At 44.1% G+C, this 16,540-nt stretch overlaps 1 protein-coding gene across 4 annotated transcripts in view; it reads left to right on the top strand.

Moving 5' to 3' along the window:
- Window positions 1-3,021: 3,021 nt before the first annotated feature.
- The window catches only part of SEH1L (SEH1 like nucleoporin), a 37,075-nt gene continuing 23,556 nt past the window's right edge, over window positions 3,022-16,540 (top strand). The window contains exons 1-3 of one of the 4 annotated variants that reach the window (XM_019014214.4): window positions 3,022-3,429; window positions 7,028-7,078; window positions 10,638-10,784. In XM_019014214.4, coding sequence (XP_018869759.1) covers window positions 3,319-3,429; window positions 7,028-7,078; window positions 10,638-10,784 — 309 coding nt within the window. In that variant the 5' untranslated portion in view covers window positions 3,022-3,318. The remainder of the gene's footprint in view (window positions 3,430-7,027; window positions 7,079-10,637; window positions 10,785-16,540) is intronic. The other 3 variants (XM_055368403.2, XM_004059210.5, XM_019014213.4) reach the window with 3 other exon arrangements.

Raw genomic sequence — 16,540 nt, 5'->3', positions numbered from 1 at the left:
ATGGGTGAGCCTGGCTTCCTGCTCAGGGGTGATTTGAACAGCAGCACTCAGCCCTAGCTCCAGCAGTACTAGCAGAGGCTCCAGGAACCTCAGCTGTTCAGAGCTTGTGGGCTCCCATGGCTGTTACTCTGTTGGATGCCTGCAGTGTAAGCTGGAGTATTGGCTCCTGGCTTTCTGCCTGCTGGTGGTAAAGGTGCCAATGTCAGCAGCCTCAGAGTCAATGATGGTAGCACTGGGTAAAACTATTTTCCCTTTCACGCTCCCAGCCCAGAGTTTCCCGTAGTTACTAGTCTCTGGATAATCTCACATGTTCCCTTTTTGCTCTTAATTAACCCCTTGGATATATATGTAACCAGTTTCCTGTGTTAAATTCTCTCTCTTTTTTTTTTTTTTTGAGATAGTGTCTCCCTGTGTTGCCCAGGATGGAGTCCTGTGGCACAATCTCGGCTCCACCACCACTCCTGGGGCATTTTTTTTGTATTTTTAGTAGAGACGGGGGTCTTGCCACGTTGCCCAGGCTGGTCTTGAACTCCTGAGCTCAGATAATCTGCCCGCCTCGGCCTCCCAAAGTGCTGGATTACAGGGTAACTTAGCCACCAGGCCTGGCTGACATGACCACTTTGGAAGACAGTTTGTAAGTTTCTTATAAAACCAGGCCAGGCACAGTGGCTCATGCCTGTAATCCAAGCACTTTGGGAGGCCAAGGCAAGAGGATCGCTTGAGCCCAAGAGTTTGAGACCAGCCTGCTCAACATGGTGAAACCCCATCTCTGCAAAAAATAGAAAAATTAGCTGGGTGTGGTAGCACTGTGCCTGTAGTCCCAGCTGCTCGGGAGGCTGAGGTGGGAGGATCATCTGAACCCAGGCAATTTAAAGCTGCAGTGAGCCATGATTGTCTGCCATGACAGAGTGAGACCCTGTCTCAAAAAACAAAACAAAACCCCAAAAAACAAAACTAAACTTACTCTTACAATATGATCCAGCAATCATGCTTCTTGGTATCTACCCAAAGGAGTTGCGAACATGTCCACACAAAAACCTGTACACAGATGTTTGTAGGAGCTTTATTGATAATTGCCCAAACACAGAAACAACCAGAATGCCCTTTAGTTGGTGAATGAATAAACACTGTTACAGCCTGACAATGGAATATTATTCAGCACTAAAAAGAAATGAACTCTCAAGACAAGACATGGAGAAAGCTTAAATGCATATTACTATAAGGAAGGAAGCCAATCTGAAAAGGCTAGCCACTCCAAGATTCCCATTATATGCCATTCTGGAAAAGTCAAAACCATGCAGTCAGTGGAAAGATCAGCGGTTGCCAGGTGTTGTCGGAAGAAAGGGATGAACAGGAGAACTAAGGATTTTCAGGACAGTCAAACTATTCCGCGTGATACTATAATGGTGGATCCATGTCATTATATATTTGCCAAAACCCATAGAATAAAACACCAAGAGTGAACCCTAATGCAAACTCTGAATTTTGGGTGATAATGATGTGTCAATGTAGGTTCACTGATCATAACGAAGGTACCACTTTGGTATGGGATGTTGACAGTGGAGGATGCTGTGCATGTGTGACAGTAGGGGTACATACGGGAACTCTATTTTCTGCTCAATTTTGCTGTGAACCTGAAAGTGTTCTAAAAACTAAAGTCTATTTTAAAAAATCCACTGTTTCACCTAATTCAACACTTCACTCCCACTCTGATAATCTCTGGCAACCAATGATCTGTTTACTGTCTGTATTTAAATTTAATTAAAATGATTTTTAAACTGTTTTGATATTTTTGTAATAATCAATATATTTGATTGGACTTTTATAGTGAGCACTTTCTTTGGAAATGAGTGTCTTTGACCTTCAGAAAAGTTATAGTTGTTATCAGTTATCATAAGAGGTGGGGCCCACCTCTAAAAGTAGCAATAAAATCTTATTTATGGTTGAAAAAGGTCAGGTCATTGCGCCACTTCTCTTTGCAGGTTTCTGTGCAATCCATCAGGGGACAGCTGGGACTAATCATTTAAAAAACTTTCCAGCCTGCTAATTTTACCATACCTCACATTTTTGTCATTCCTGGCCAAAATCCAAAGGGCAAGTCCCTTCTGCAGCCTCATTTTTTTTTTTCTGTACTTTCGCTCCCCTGACGCAAGCTTCCACTGTCTCCCATCCTAACTTTACCACTACGCCCTCTAGAATGCCTTTTCCTGATAAGCAAAACCCCCCGAGTCGTTGGCGTCTCGGAAGAGGCTCCTCCACTTTCCGGTTTTGGCAGAATCCTTGATCTGAGCCAGGCCTCTTCCCAGGGGCTCTGGCCCTCTTCACTTCCTTTTCCCCGGAGGACTCTGGCTCCCGGCTAGCAGGCAGCCCACTTCCCCGGCCGCTTCCTTCCCCCGGGATGACACGTTTCTACAGGCGGACTCTTCTAACTCATACTATTTCCCTACCCCCGTGGTGGCTCCTAGCACCCCCAGGCCTGTTCTACCTGTAAAATCTTGACACATTTAAACTACTACTTCTGATCCTTTCCTCCCCGTCCAGCCTTCGCTCTTAGGCTGCCGAGCCTGGACTGCTTGTCATCCCCTCAGGCGTCTCCCCGGCCCTCCCTGCTCTTCAGCCGTCCCGGCGGAGCGCGGCTCCTGACCAAACCCACGGTTCGCCTTCTCCACCTGCTCCGCGCGCCTCGCATGTGTCTGGGGGGAAACACATCCAAACGTCGACTTAAATGATTCAGGGCCGGGGACCGTGAGAGGCAGTCTTCACTTTTTCATCTTTCTTCATTTGCACAGTATACCAATAAGCTCTTACTACTTCTCAGCACAGGTAACTCGCCTTTTGCAGAGCAGCCTCCGCCGCCGAAAGGTCAGAGCCTGGAGGAACCCGCACCAGGCTCGTAGGGCATGACGCGCCGGGGGCGGGACGAGGATTGACGAGCCGGGAACAGGGCGGGGCTTGAGGGGGCGGGAGGGTGGGGCGAGGCATGACGGCTCTGGTGGGGGGGTAGGCGGGGCTTGACGGGCCTGGGGGCGGGGCGAGGCTTGAGGGACCGGAAGGTGGGGCGAGTCATGACGGGCCGGGGCGTGGGCAGGGCTTGAGGGGCCAGGGGACTGTGTGGGGCCTGACGGGCCGGTGGGTGGGGCGGGGCTTGAAGGACCGGAGGGTGTGTGGGCGGGGCTTGATGGGCAGGGGCGGTGCGGGGGCGTGGGCAGCACAAGCCGTGCGCTCCCGGGCTGCGAGGTCTGGCTAGGCTGCGGGCCGCGCGCCGCCGCCGCTGCCGCCGCCACTGTCCTCTTCGCAGGCGCGGGCCCGACGGAAACCATGTTTGTGGCTCGCAGCATCGCGGCGGACCACAAGGATCTCATCCACGATGTCTCTTTCGACTTCCACGGGCGGCGGATGGCAACCTGCTCCAGCGATCAGAGCGTTAAGGTGCGCGCGGCGCTTGCGGGCGGGGCCGACCCCGGAAGGAGGGGGAGTGGGTGGGCGGCGCGGGGAACGGGGCTGTGTCTTGGTTTCAGTGACGCCGCTGGAAGCTGTGGGGTGGCGGGCGAGCCCTGGATGGACTGAGCGGAAGCCCTCCCCGCCCGCGTATTGTGGGGTCACGGCGGCCTCGCGGGCCGCCCTCCCGTGCGCCTGCGCAGTTGGTGCCACGTGCGCGCTCCCGCCCGCAGGGTACGCCGGGCCCTCTCACAGGCCGCGCTGCCGGGGCTGCGGGCGGGAACCCAGGGGCATCCCACCGTCAGCCTCGGCGTCGTGGGTCTTGCCCGCGCTGTTCACCCGACGACCTGCAGTGGGACCTGGTGGGAGACTTTGCCTGGCTGGCGCTGCGTCGAGTTCTGTGCCCCGCCGGTGTTCTCTCACCAGGGCACATGGTTTTCTCCGTGGGTTCAGAGCAGAAGCTCACTTTGTCACGCCGAGGAAGAAAAATACAAACCATTTACATCCAATGATTTCCCTGCTTGCTGCCCAGGAATCGGAGGGTTTGTTTCTTGAAGTTCCCGTAAACGTCTGTAGACACTTCCGACAAGCAGAATTTCTTTTCTTTTCTTTTTTTTTTTTTTTTGAGACGGAGTCTCACTCTGTCACCCAGGCTGGAGTGCAATGGCACGATCTCGGCTCACTGCAACGTCCGCCTCCCGCGTTCAGGCGCTTATCCTGCCCCAGCCTGCCAAGTAGCAGGGATTACAGGTGCACGCCACCACCCCCGGCTAATTTTTTTTTTTTGTATTTTTTAGTAGAGACAGAGTTTCACCATGTGGGCCAGGCTGGTCTCGAACTCCTGAGCTCGTGATCCACCCGCCTCGGCGCCTCGGCCTCCCAAAGTGCTGGGATTACAGGCGTGAGCCAGCGCGCCCGGCCGACAAGCAGAATTTCTAATGTGGGGATGCTACATGAGATTTAGGAACCTCCCAGATGTGTTGCAGGATGAATGAAAGCTGGAGTGCGGATTATTTGGTTCTCGACAACTCCAGAGTAACTGGAAATCTAAAGGATAGTTTATCCTTTTTCACATTCGAGTTTGATACCAGTGATCTCTCAAAGATAAACTTTTTATAAAGTTGCAATTTTTAAAAGATGTAGTTTCTTTTTTAAAACAAGTTTATTTTTATTGTAATAAACTACGTTAACTGGTTTTTGTTTTTTTTTTTTTTTGAGACAGAGTCTTGCTCTGTCACCCAGGCTGGAGTGGGGTGGCGCAATCTTGGCTCACTGCAAGCTCCGCCTCCCGGGTTCACGCCATTCTCCTGCCTCAGCCTCCCAAGTAGCTGGGACTACAGGCGCCCGCCACCACGCCCGGGTAATTTTTTGTATTTTTAGTAGAGACGGGGTTTCACCATGTTAGCCAGGATGGTCTCTATCTCCTGACCTCGTGATTCGCCCACCTCGGCCTCCCCAAGTGCTAGGATTACGGGCGTGAGCCACCGCGCCCGGCCCGCGTTAACCGTTTTAAAGTGTAGAATTCAGTGGCATAGAGCACAGCATTCACATTGCTGTGCAGCGTCGCCCCTGCCCATCTCCAGAACCTTTTCATCATCCTAAACTGAAACTCTGTACCCGAGAGCACCCTGTTCCGCCACCCCATCCTCTGGTAACCTCTATTCTACTGCTTTCTATTAATTTTCATATTCTAGGTACCTCAGATAAATAGAATCATAGAATATTCGCCCTTTTATATTTGGTTTATTTCACTTAGTATAATTTTTTTTTTCTTTTTTCTTTTTCCTTTTTTTTGAGGCAGAGTCTGGCTCTGTCACCCAGGCTGGAGTGCAGTGGTGCGATCTTGGCTTGTTGCAGCCTCAACATCCCAGGTTCAAGCCATCCTCCCACCTTAGCCTCTCCAGTAGCTGGGACTACGGGTGCACGCCACCACGCCTGGCCAATTAAAAAATTTTTTTTGTAGAGGCAGGGTCTTGCTGCATTGCCCAGGCTAGTCTCGAACTCCTGAGCTCAAGTGATCCTCTCACCTCAGCCTCCCAGAGTGCTGGGATTACAGGTGTGAGTCACCTTGCCCAGCCCTCTTAGGTCCATTTATTCCAGAGTACTTTTTTTTTAAAAGGAGGAGCCATGTATTTATTTGTATATATTTTTAATTGAGCAAGTAATATATTTTTCTTTTTAGAAAGTGAAAAAATTATAGACTTATTGCTAATATGTGTTAATATTTATTGATTTCCTCTGTTTTTCCTTTAACGTTTTAAGTTGTCATGGTAGAGTGTGTGTATATACGTATATGTCTTGTGAGAAATAGTGTTGCACTGAAATTTTTCATTAGTTTAGCATTTTATGTATTTTGAATGATTTTCTTAGGCTAATTCTAGTAGATAAATTAGTGGATATTTTAAAACCCATTGAAGAGAATTGACAAATTGCTATTTTGCAGGTCGTACCGTTTTATACCGCCAGTGATAGTATTGATTTGATAGTGTTATTGCTTTCGTTACATTTTTAACAGGTGAAATTGGCACCTTCTTATTGTAATCTATATTTTTTCTGGGTAATAAGGTTTAATTTTTTTGTTTTGAGATGGAGTCTTGCCATGTTGCCCAGGCTGGAGTGCAGTGGCTATTCACGGGCGTGATCATAGCCTTAAACTCCTGGGCTCAAGTAATCCCTCCTGCCTCAGCCTCTTGAGTAGCTGGGACTACAGGTGTGCACCACCATGCCTGGTTTCAGTATTTTTGCTTTACCATGTGTTACATGTACAGTTGAACCTGTTGTTTGTAGATTCTGTATTTTTTGAATTTGTCTACTCTGAAATTTACTTGTACCCCAAAAGTCACACTGCTTTTGTAGTCATTTGTGCATGTGTGAGGAGTGGTGAAAAGTTTGAGTCTCAGGACAGACGTTTCCTGTTGAGGTGAAACCAGGCGATACTCTATTTTGGCTCATACTGTAAGCAGGTGTTTTTCATGATTTATTTAGTGCAATGATTATTTGTTCTTTCTATTGGTGATTTTGCTGTTTAAAATGGCCTCCAAGCGTAGTGACTGTAACTAATTGTCTCTGTTACCTAATAGAGCTCCTGAATCCCTTGGTGCTTGGCCCAGTGCTTGACACATTCAAGGTTCTCAATGTAAATTTTTTGAGATGGAGTCTCGCTCTGTCTCCCAGGCTGGAGTGCAGTGGCATGATGTCAGCTCACTGCAACCTCCACCTCGGGGGTTCAAACGATTGTCTTGCCTCAGCCTCCCTAGTAGCTGGGACTATAGGCATGCAGCAGCATGCCTGGCTAATTTTTGTATTTTTAGTAGAAACGGGGTTTCACCACGTTGTCTAGGCTGGTCTCGAACTCCTGACCTCAGGTGATCCGTTTGCCTTGGCCTCCCAGGGTGCTGGGATTACAGGCATGAGCCATCGCACCCAGCCTCTCAATAAATAATTGAATGAATGAATGTTTACTTGCTGGTTGTATTCTTTTGTTAACTATATGTTCACCCCTTTCCTTGTACACTGATTCAGTCTTATAGTTTTTGTATCAATTTGTAGGAATTTTTGTATAAAATATCTGCCTTTTATTTTCTTATAGGTCTGGGATAAAAGTGAAAGTGGTGATTGGCATTGTACTGCTAGCTGGAAGGTTAGTATTTATTTTTACATTTATTAAAAATACAGTAATATTTACTGTTTATTTTATAGTTATCTATGAATTGTTTTGAGAAAATAACATTTATACAGTAGTTCTTTTCCTGGGAAGACATTTTACTGTTTTTCGCTACTAAAGTAACGACTGTGTTTCTCAGAATTTGAGAGTAAGAAAATCTGTAGTTCTGTAGCATTCTAACATAATTATCTTAGTAATTCAGAATATTCCTTTTGCCTTTACATATTTTAATTGTTGTGATGTTTCATACATAGTTTTCTCTTAAAAAAACAAAAAACAAAACCTTTACTCAAGTAGAAATTTTCTTCTTTTTTTTTTTTTTTTGAGATGGAGAGTCTTGCTCTCTTGCCCAGGTGGGAGTGCAGTGGCGTGATCTTGGCTCACTGCAACCTCCGCCTGTTGGGTTCAAGTGATTCTTCTGCCTCAGCCTCCCAAGTAGCTGGGACTGTAGGCGTGCACCACGATGCCTGGCTAATTTTTGTGTTTTTAGCAGAGATGGGGTTTCGTCATGTTGGCCAGGCTGGTCTCAAACTCCTGACCTCAGGTGATCCGCCCTTGGCCTCCCAAAGTGCTGGGTTTATAGGCATGAGCCACTGTGCCCAGCCAAGTAGAAATTTTCATACCTTAAAAGTCATCCATTTTAAATGTACAGTTCAGTGAGTTTTAGTAAACTTACATAGTTGTGTAGTCATCACTGTAATCCAGTTTTAGAATATTTCTCTCAAACTCAGAAATTCCTTTGTATCCTATTCCCACTCCAAGCCCCAGGCAACCACTGATCCATTTTCTGTCTCCATAGGTTTCTTCTCTCCTCTGCCCTCCCTCTCTCCTCCCCTCCCACCCTCTCTTCTCTTCTTTTCTTTTTTTTTTTTGAGCTGGCGTCTTGCTCTGTCGCCCAGGCTGGAGTGCAGTGGTGCGACGTTGGCTCATTGTAACCTCTGCCTCCTGGGTTCAAGCGATTCTCCTGCCTCAGCCTCCTGAGTAGCTGGGATTACAGGCTCATGCCACCACACCCGGCTAATTTTTGTAGTTTTGGTAGAGATAGGGTTTCACTATGTTGACCAGGCTGGTCTCGAACTCCTGACCTCAAGTGATCCGCCCGCCTTGGCCTTCCAAAGTGCTGGGATTACAGGCGTGAGCCACCATGCCTGGCCTGGTTCATCCTTTCTAGAAATTTCATAGAAATGGAATTTTGAAATACATAGTCCTTTGTGTCTGGCCACTTTCCCTTTGCATGTTTTGAGATTCATCCATATTGTGTCATGTGTCAATTTGTTCCTTTGATACTGAGTAGTGCATTGTATGTATATTGCCACGTTTTGTTTGTCTGTTCACCAGTTGACGGACATTTGAGTTGTTGTTTTTGGCTGTTATGCGTAATGTTAAGAACGTGCCATGTAAGTCTGTGTAGACATATATTTTCATTTCTTTTGGATAGATGCGTAGGAGTGGAATTGAGGGGCTATATGTACTTAGCTTTCTAAGAAACTGCGAAACTCTTCCAAAGTGGCTGTGCCCACCAGCCATGTGTGAGGTTCCAGTTTCTCTACATCCTCACCTACACTCGATAATATCTGTCTTTTTTATTATAGCCATTTTAGTAGTTGAGAAGTGACCACAAAAATCATTGGATTTTGATTTGTATTTCCTTAATACCTCATGTTGATTATTTTTTCATATGCTTATTTACCATTCATGTATCTTCTTTTGTGAAAGGTCTATCCAAGGTCCCCTCCCTTTTAAGGTGAGGTTAACTTATAAAATTAATAATTTCAGAGTAAACAATTAATTGGCATTTACTTCATTTACAGTGTTGTGTAACTACCACCTTTTTCTAGTTCTAAAACATTTTTATTATTCCAAAAGGAAACCCCTATCTCTTGCTTTTAAGCCTAACATATTTCATATGTACTTTTCTATATCTTTAAAGGCTTTTTATTAACAGCCAATAAATATACCATTTTGCTTAACTAGTGGATATTTCAGTTTCCATTTTATTGTGATGAGCATCTTTGTGCAAACCTTATTCTTTAGATTGCATTTTACTGTAAATCTAATAAAACTTATGTGCCTTAGTGTGCGTTTTTAACTTTATAGCCCTGTATAAGTAAGAATTAAAGATGATACAGAAAAGACTGGACAAAACAAGGTTAAAAAAAAAGGGTGCAAAATGTACCTTTAGTTGGTGACATTGTTACCATGTAGAAGTTATTGGTTAAACCATTTTTATGTTGTTGAATGTAAAAAATGTTAGCTATACAGTGTGAAACACATTTTCTGAATGTTATTTGTTATTATACAGTATTTTCCCTGAGAAGCACCTAGCAAATTCTTTTGATGGTGAAATTCTTTAAGACCTTTGTATCCCTTCTCCAGCCACCTCCCCTCCCACCCCTTGGCCAACAGGAGGGGTGTAAGGATTTGGGCTTCCCCATATTTGCTCTTCCTACAATAGTCTGTTATCAATAGACTATATTGTCAGTTAAAATCATTTAAGCATTTTATGGCTATAATCTCTATATATTGTTAGACTCTTGAAGCAAATAATTTTTTTTTTGGAGACAAGGTCTTGCTCTGTCACCCAGGCTGGAGTGCAGTGGCACAATCTTGGCTTACTGCAGCCTCAACCTTCCAGGCTGAAGTGATCCTCCCACCTCAGCCTCCCAAGCAGCTGGGACCGTAAGTGCATACCACCACGCCTGACTAATTTTTTGTATTTTTTGTAGTGATGGCATTTTGCCATATTGCCCAGACTGGTCTTGAACCCCTGGGCTCAAGCAGTCTGCCCACCTCAGCCCCCTAAAGGGCTGAGAATACAGGCGTGAGCCACTATGCCTGGTTGAATCAAATGAAAAAAAAAGTATTTTTTTAATTGAGCTATAATTTACATATCATAATGTGCACCCATTTAAAGTGTACAATTTAGTGATTTTAAGTATATTCATTAAATTGGCAACCACCACCACTTCTAATTTCAGAACATTGTTTACCACCTCTAAAGGAAACCCTGTGCTCATTTAGCAGTCACTTCTTGTTTACTCTGCTCCCAGCTGCTGGTAACCACTAATCTACTTTCTGTCTCTATGGATTTTGGAGCAAATAAATCTAATGTTATTTATTTTATTAGGTGGGTATTTTCTGTAGAAAGAATTTGCAAGTAAAATGGTGGACTTGTAGAATCTTTGTTTCAAAGGTTAGTTACGCTAAACTCTGAAGCAACTTTCCAACTATCAGCACTGGAAGTAGTCAAGTTTATCTGGCTAGATTTTTCTTTTATTAGTAAAGTGTCAGAAGAACTGGACTTCAGAAGCATTACAATCCTAAATATAGAATGTCTTCTAAAGGTTAAAACATTCTGGAATTTAACTTTTTATTTACATGTTATGTTGATCAGTTTTCTTCTCTCATAGGAGTAAAACTATATTCTGTTTCCTGATGTAAAACCAGTGTTTATGAAATATGAATAAGTATTTAGGAAAAAAGAAGCCCTGGGATAATGAGTATCTGTTCTTTTCTTTTTTTTTTGATTCCCCAGACACATAGTGGATCTGTATGGCGTGTGACATGGGCCCATCCTGAATTTGGACAGGTTTTGGCTTCCTGTTCTTTTGACCGAACAGCTGCTGTATGGGAAGAAATAGTAGGAGAATCAAATGATAAACTGCGAGGACAGAGCCACTGGGTGAGACATTTATTAGTATTCTGGGGACCGGGAAGACATGAGCAGCCAAGGAGCATTAGTCCGAAGGCTACCTCAGATAATTGGTAAAATATCACCACTCCCCTCTAGTTTTACCAGTTCTAAAGTTCTTTCTTCCATGTTTTTTTCTTCCTTATTTCATTTTAACTTGGGTCTGAAGCAATACTTAGGAGCATGATTGCATTGTTTATAACTTTTATGATGAATCCAGAATATTTGCATTGTATTTGATTTTACCTATTAGTATATTTTATGATAGTAATATATGATTTTAAAGTATTCTGGCTCACTGCAGTCTCAAACTCCTGGCCCCACCTCAGCCTCCTGAGTTGCTGAGATTATAGGCATGAGCCACTGTGCCTAACTCTAAAATTCTTTTTTTTTTTAACTTTAAACTCTTAAGGGTTAATAACATTCTTTTTTTTTTTTTTGAGATGGAGTTTCACTGTGTCACCCAGGCTGGAGTGCAGTGGCACAATCTTGGCTCACTGCAAGCTCCGCCTCCCGGGTTCACGCCATTCTCCTGCCTCAGCCTCCTGAGTAGCTGGGACTACAGGTGCTCGCCACCACGCCCATCTAATTTTTTGCATTTTTAGTAGAGACGGGGTTTCACTGTGCTAGCCAGGATGGTCTCGATATCCTGACCTCGTGATCTGCCTGAGCCACCGCGCCCGGCCAAGGGTTAATAAAATTCTTTAAAGGCCGGGCGTGGTGGCTCAGGCCTGTAATCCCAGCACTTCGGGAGGCCGAGGCGGGCGGATCACGAGGTCAGGGTATCAAGACCATCCTGGCTAACATGGTGAAACCCTGTCTCTACTAAAAATACAAAAAATTAGCCCGGTGTGGTAGTGGGTGCCTGTAGTCCCAGCTACTGTGGAGGCTGAGGCAGGAGAATGGTGTGAACCCGGGAGGCGGAGCTTGCAGTGAGCCGAGATCACGCCACTGCACTCCAGCCTGGGCGACGGAGCGAGACTCCTCTCAAAAAAAAAAAAAAAAATTCTATAAAAATTGTTTCTTCTGTTTTGTGGTTACTTTTGTTTTCTTAGGAAATATACTGTCCTCGGCTGGGTGCGGTGGCTCACGCCTATAATCCCAGCACTTTAGGAGGCCAAAGTGGACAGATCACCTGAGGTCAGGAGTTTGAGACCAGCCTGACCAACATGGGGAAACTCCATCTCTACTAAAAATACAAAAATTAGCTGAGCATGGTGGCGCATGCCTGTAATCCCAGCTACTCAGGAGGCTGAGGCAGGAGAATCGCTTGAACCCGGGAGGCGGAGGTTGTGATGAGCCGAGATCGTGCCATTGCACTCCAGCCTGGGGGACAAGAGCGAGACTTCGTCTCAAAAAAAAAAAAAAAATACACTCTCCTTTATCTACTTCTGCTTTTATCGCTGTCTTTGCCTTATTGGATGTTTGAATTTGGGCAAGAACATAATATAATCTGTGTGCTGTTGAAGTTCCTCATCTATAAAGTGAAAACATTGAACTAGATTGTATTTAAGACTCTTTCCAGCATTTTCATATGAAGGTATTATCATCTGCATGCTTTTTTTCCCCCTTTATGATTTGTTTTTTGTAATAGATAATCATGCACGTGGTGTAAAATTCAAAAGAAACAAAAGGAAGTGTGTAGTGGGAGTGTCCTGCTATTACCCCTCACCTGCCCTCCCTAATGGCATGATACTACATTAGAGCCAGTCACAGCTCATTGCAGTCTCAACCTCCTGGGCTCAAGTGATCTTCCCACCTTAGCCCCACAAGTAGCTGGGATCACAGGCATGCACCACAGGCTGATTTTTTTATTTTGTAGAGATGGGGTTTCACCATGTTGCCCAGGCTGGTCTTGAACTCCTGGACTGAAGCAATCCTCTCACCTCGGCCTCCCAAAGTGCCGTGATTATAGGTGTGAGCCACTATGAGGGCCATGATGCAATTTTTTATTGTGGTAAAATATGTATAACATAATATTCCTCATTTTAACTTTTTTTTTTTTTTTTTTTTTTTTGAGACAGAGTCTTGTTCTGTCACCCAGGCTGGAGTGCAGTGGTGGGATCTTGGCTCACTGCATTCCCCGCCTCCTGGGTTCAAGCGATTCTCCTGCCTCAGTCTCCTGAGTAGCTGGGACTACAGGCATGTGCCACCATGCCTGGCTAATTTTTTTGTGTTTTTAGAAGAGACAGGGTTTCACCATGTTGGTCAGGCTGGTCACGAACTCCTGATCTCAAATGATTCGCCTGCCTTGGCCTCCCGAAGTGCTGGGATTACAGGCGTGAGCCACCATGCCTGGCCCATTTTAACTATTTGTAAATGGTATAATTCAGTAGAATTAATTACGTTCACAGTGCTGTGTACCCATCACTGTTATCTGTACTCAAAACTGTTCATCATTGCCAACATAAACTCCATATTGTTAAAGAATGCCTCCCCCTTCCTCCTCCCTCTACCCCCTATTCAACTGTCTGTCTATAAATTTGACTAGGTACTGCATGTAAGTGGAATCACAGTATTTGTCCATTTGCAACTGGCTTATTTCACTAAGTAAAATGTTTTCATGGTCTGTCCATTTTGTAGCATATATTAACTTTATTCCTTTTTATGGCTGAGTAATATTCCATTGTGTGTGTATACCACATTTTGTTTATCCATTCATTTGTAGATGGACCCTTGGGTTGTTTCTACTTCGTGGCTATTGTGAATACTACTACTATGAGCATTGTTGTACAGATAAATGTTTGAGACCGTGCTTTCGATTCTTTTGGAAATATACCTAGGAGTAGAATTGCTGGCTCATATGGTAGTTCTATGTTTCACGTTTTTAGGAACTGTCAGACTTTTCCATAGCAGCTACACCATTTTACATTCCTACCAGCAATGCTCAAGGGTTCCAATTTTTCCAAATCTTCATCAGCACTTGTTGTGGTGCTATTTATTGTAGCCATCCTAGTGACTGTGTTGTGAAGTGGTATCTCCATTGTGGTTCTGATTTGCATTTCTCTAATAATTACTGATGTTGACCATATTTTCATGTGCTCATTGGTCAATTGTATGTCTTCCTTGGGAAAATACTATTCATGTCCTTTGCCCATTTTTTTAAATTGGGTTTTTTGTTGTTATAGGAGTTCTTTATATATTCTGGATATTAATCCCTTATCTGTTATAGGTTGAGTATTCCTTATCCGTAATGCCAGGATCCAGAACTGTTTTGGATTTTGGATTTTGCAATGTTTGCATTTATACTTACCAGTTAAGCATTCGCCTACTTATTTATTTACTGAATACAGTTGCCCAGGCTGGTCTTGAACTCCTGGGTTCAAGCGATCCTCCACCTTGGCCCCCCAGAGTGCTGTGATTACAGGTGTGAGCCACCGTGGCCAGCCCCAGTTAAGCATTCTAAATCCAAAAATTTGAAATTCAGTATGCTTCAATAAGCATTTTCTTTGAGCATCATGCCAATGCTCAAAAAGTTTTGGAGTTTGGAGCATTTCAGATTTCAGATTTTTGGATTTGATATGCACAACCTGTAAATGATTTGCAAATATTTTCTCCCATTCTGTGGGTTGCCTTTTTCACTCTTGATGGTTTCCTTTGATGCACAAAATTTTAAAATTTTGAAGTCTAGTTTATCTAAATTTTTTTCTTTTGTTTCCCATGCTTTTGGTGTTATATCCAGGGAAGCATTGCCAAATCCAGTGTCATGAAGACTTTCCCCAATGTTTTCTTCTAAGATTGTTATAGAATCCTCAATTCAGGCTTGTATCCCCAATGTGGAGCTGAGAGCAAACACTGAGTCACCGGTACTTGGAGACAGAGAAAGGTTTATTCGATTTGGCTAAAGCAAGAAGATGGGAGGGCAAGATCTCTCGAACCCATCTAAACAAAAGGAAGCATTGGGTAGATTTTATGTGACTATATCTAGTAAGGGAGGGGGAGTTTCACAGAATCCAGTGGAAAAGTCTGTGTTTCTTTGGTCTCAGGTAACGCCTTGAGCAACCAGATGTCTGGTTGTTAGCAGCTGGTCACAGTGTCCTTAAAGGCATTCATTTCTTCTGGCAACATTTTTCTTTACATGACGCTGAAGTTATCTTCTCTTGATTGACAAAGAAGCAGTACATCAACAGTTTATCATTATATTGTGGCAACAAGAGATATTCAGCAAAAAGTGAGTGGTTAACATGTGCAAGCAAGCAAGGGCCTGATAAAAATTATTTATTTCAGTCATTAAAAAATGTTAGGGTGCTGAAATCTAGTTTTCCCAGCACCATTTATTGAAAAGACCATTCTTTCCCCTGTTGAATGGTCTTGACACCTTTGTTGAAAATAATGGCTATATATATGGAGGATTGCATTCTGGGCTCTCTTGTGGACCATTGGTCTGTATGTCTCCTTGTCCTAATAGCACACTGTTTTAGTTCCGGTAGCTTTGTAGCTTGAGTGGCTACTCAGACTGTTTTACAGCTCTTCTCAGGGGAGGAGTATGTCTGATTGCCTTTGCACTAGGGCTTCCCTAAGCCAAACAGCTGCTTATGGGGAGGAAGGAATAGAAATTTATAGAATTATAAAAGTTTTTTTGGCGTTAAGTCTGAGGTGTGTCAGTTCAGTATACTATAGATTGGATTTGGGAGTGGTGGCATAAGAGGGACTTTTCTTCGAATTTCAAGATACTTATTTGTATTTAGTTTAGTCACCTTTCATTAATATATTAGCAGTGGCAAATCCATATGGGTCTGCAGCAGCCTCATTTCTTGCCTCTTCAAAAGAAAGAATTCCACCTAGGGGCATAAGGCAGAGTGAGAGACTAAGATAAGTTTTAGAGCCAGAGTGGAAATTTGTTAAAAAATTTTACAGCAGAAATGAAGTAAAATACATTTGGAAGAGGGCCAAGTGGGTGACTTGAGAGAGTCAAATGCATGGTTTGATCTTGGACTTGGGTTGTTACACGTTGGCATGCTTCCCAGGGGTTGCATCTCTTCTCTGATTCTTCCCTTGGGGTGGGCAGTCCGCATGTGCAGTGGCCCACTAGTGCCTGGGAGGGGCTGTGTGTGCAGTGTGTTTACTGGAGTTGCGCAGATGCTCACTTGAGGCGTTTTTCCCTTAACAGAATGTTCCTAGAAGGTCATAGATCAGTTAAGCTCCGCCATTTTTCCTCTTAGTGCACATGCTTGAGCCCAGTCATCCAACTCCTCAGATCTTATCAGGAAGCTGCTGATCACCAGTTTCAGGTGTTTCTATCTGTTGGGAGACTGCCTTTCCCTGGCACTGGCTGCAACCAATGATTAGTTTAGAGAGAAAGTTTAACAACTGCCTGACCATCACCTGATGGTTGCTTGACATTCCTGGTGGGGTGGGGTCCTCTGCTGCCCTGCTCATGTCTGACTACCTACTGTAACAAATGCATTTATTTTCTCAACATTTGTGTTTATATTAATTATTCAGTGGTGTCTGTAGAGAAAAGTTTGCTAAGATGTTATCTTTGAAGTTTATGTAATATTATCCTTTTAATGTTGAGACTCTTTAAGAAGGATTTTGGTAACCATAGACAGTAATCTGTTGATTGCTAAACTTTATTGACTTAGTTTTTTTTTTTGAGACAAAGTCTCGCACCATCACCCAGCCTGGTATGCAATGGCATGATCTCGGCTCAGTGCCTCCGCCGACCACACTCAAGCGATTCTCCTGCCTTAGCCTCTCTAGTAGCTGGGGTTGCAGGCGCCCGCCACAATGTCTGGCTAATTTGA

This window comes from Gorilla gorilla, chromosome 17, assembly GCF_029281585.2.
Source record: "Gorilla gorilla gorilla isolate KB3781 chromosome 17, NHGRI_mGorGor1-v2.1_pri, whole genome shotgun sequence".
Classification (NCBI taxonomy): domain Eukaryota; kingdom Metazoa; phylum Chordata; class Mammalia; order Primates; family Hominidae; genus Gorilla; species Gorilla gorilla.
The sequence above is the reverse complement of the archived record's forward strand: the minus strand, read 5'-3'. Positions and strand labels throughout refer to the sequence as shown.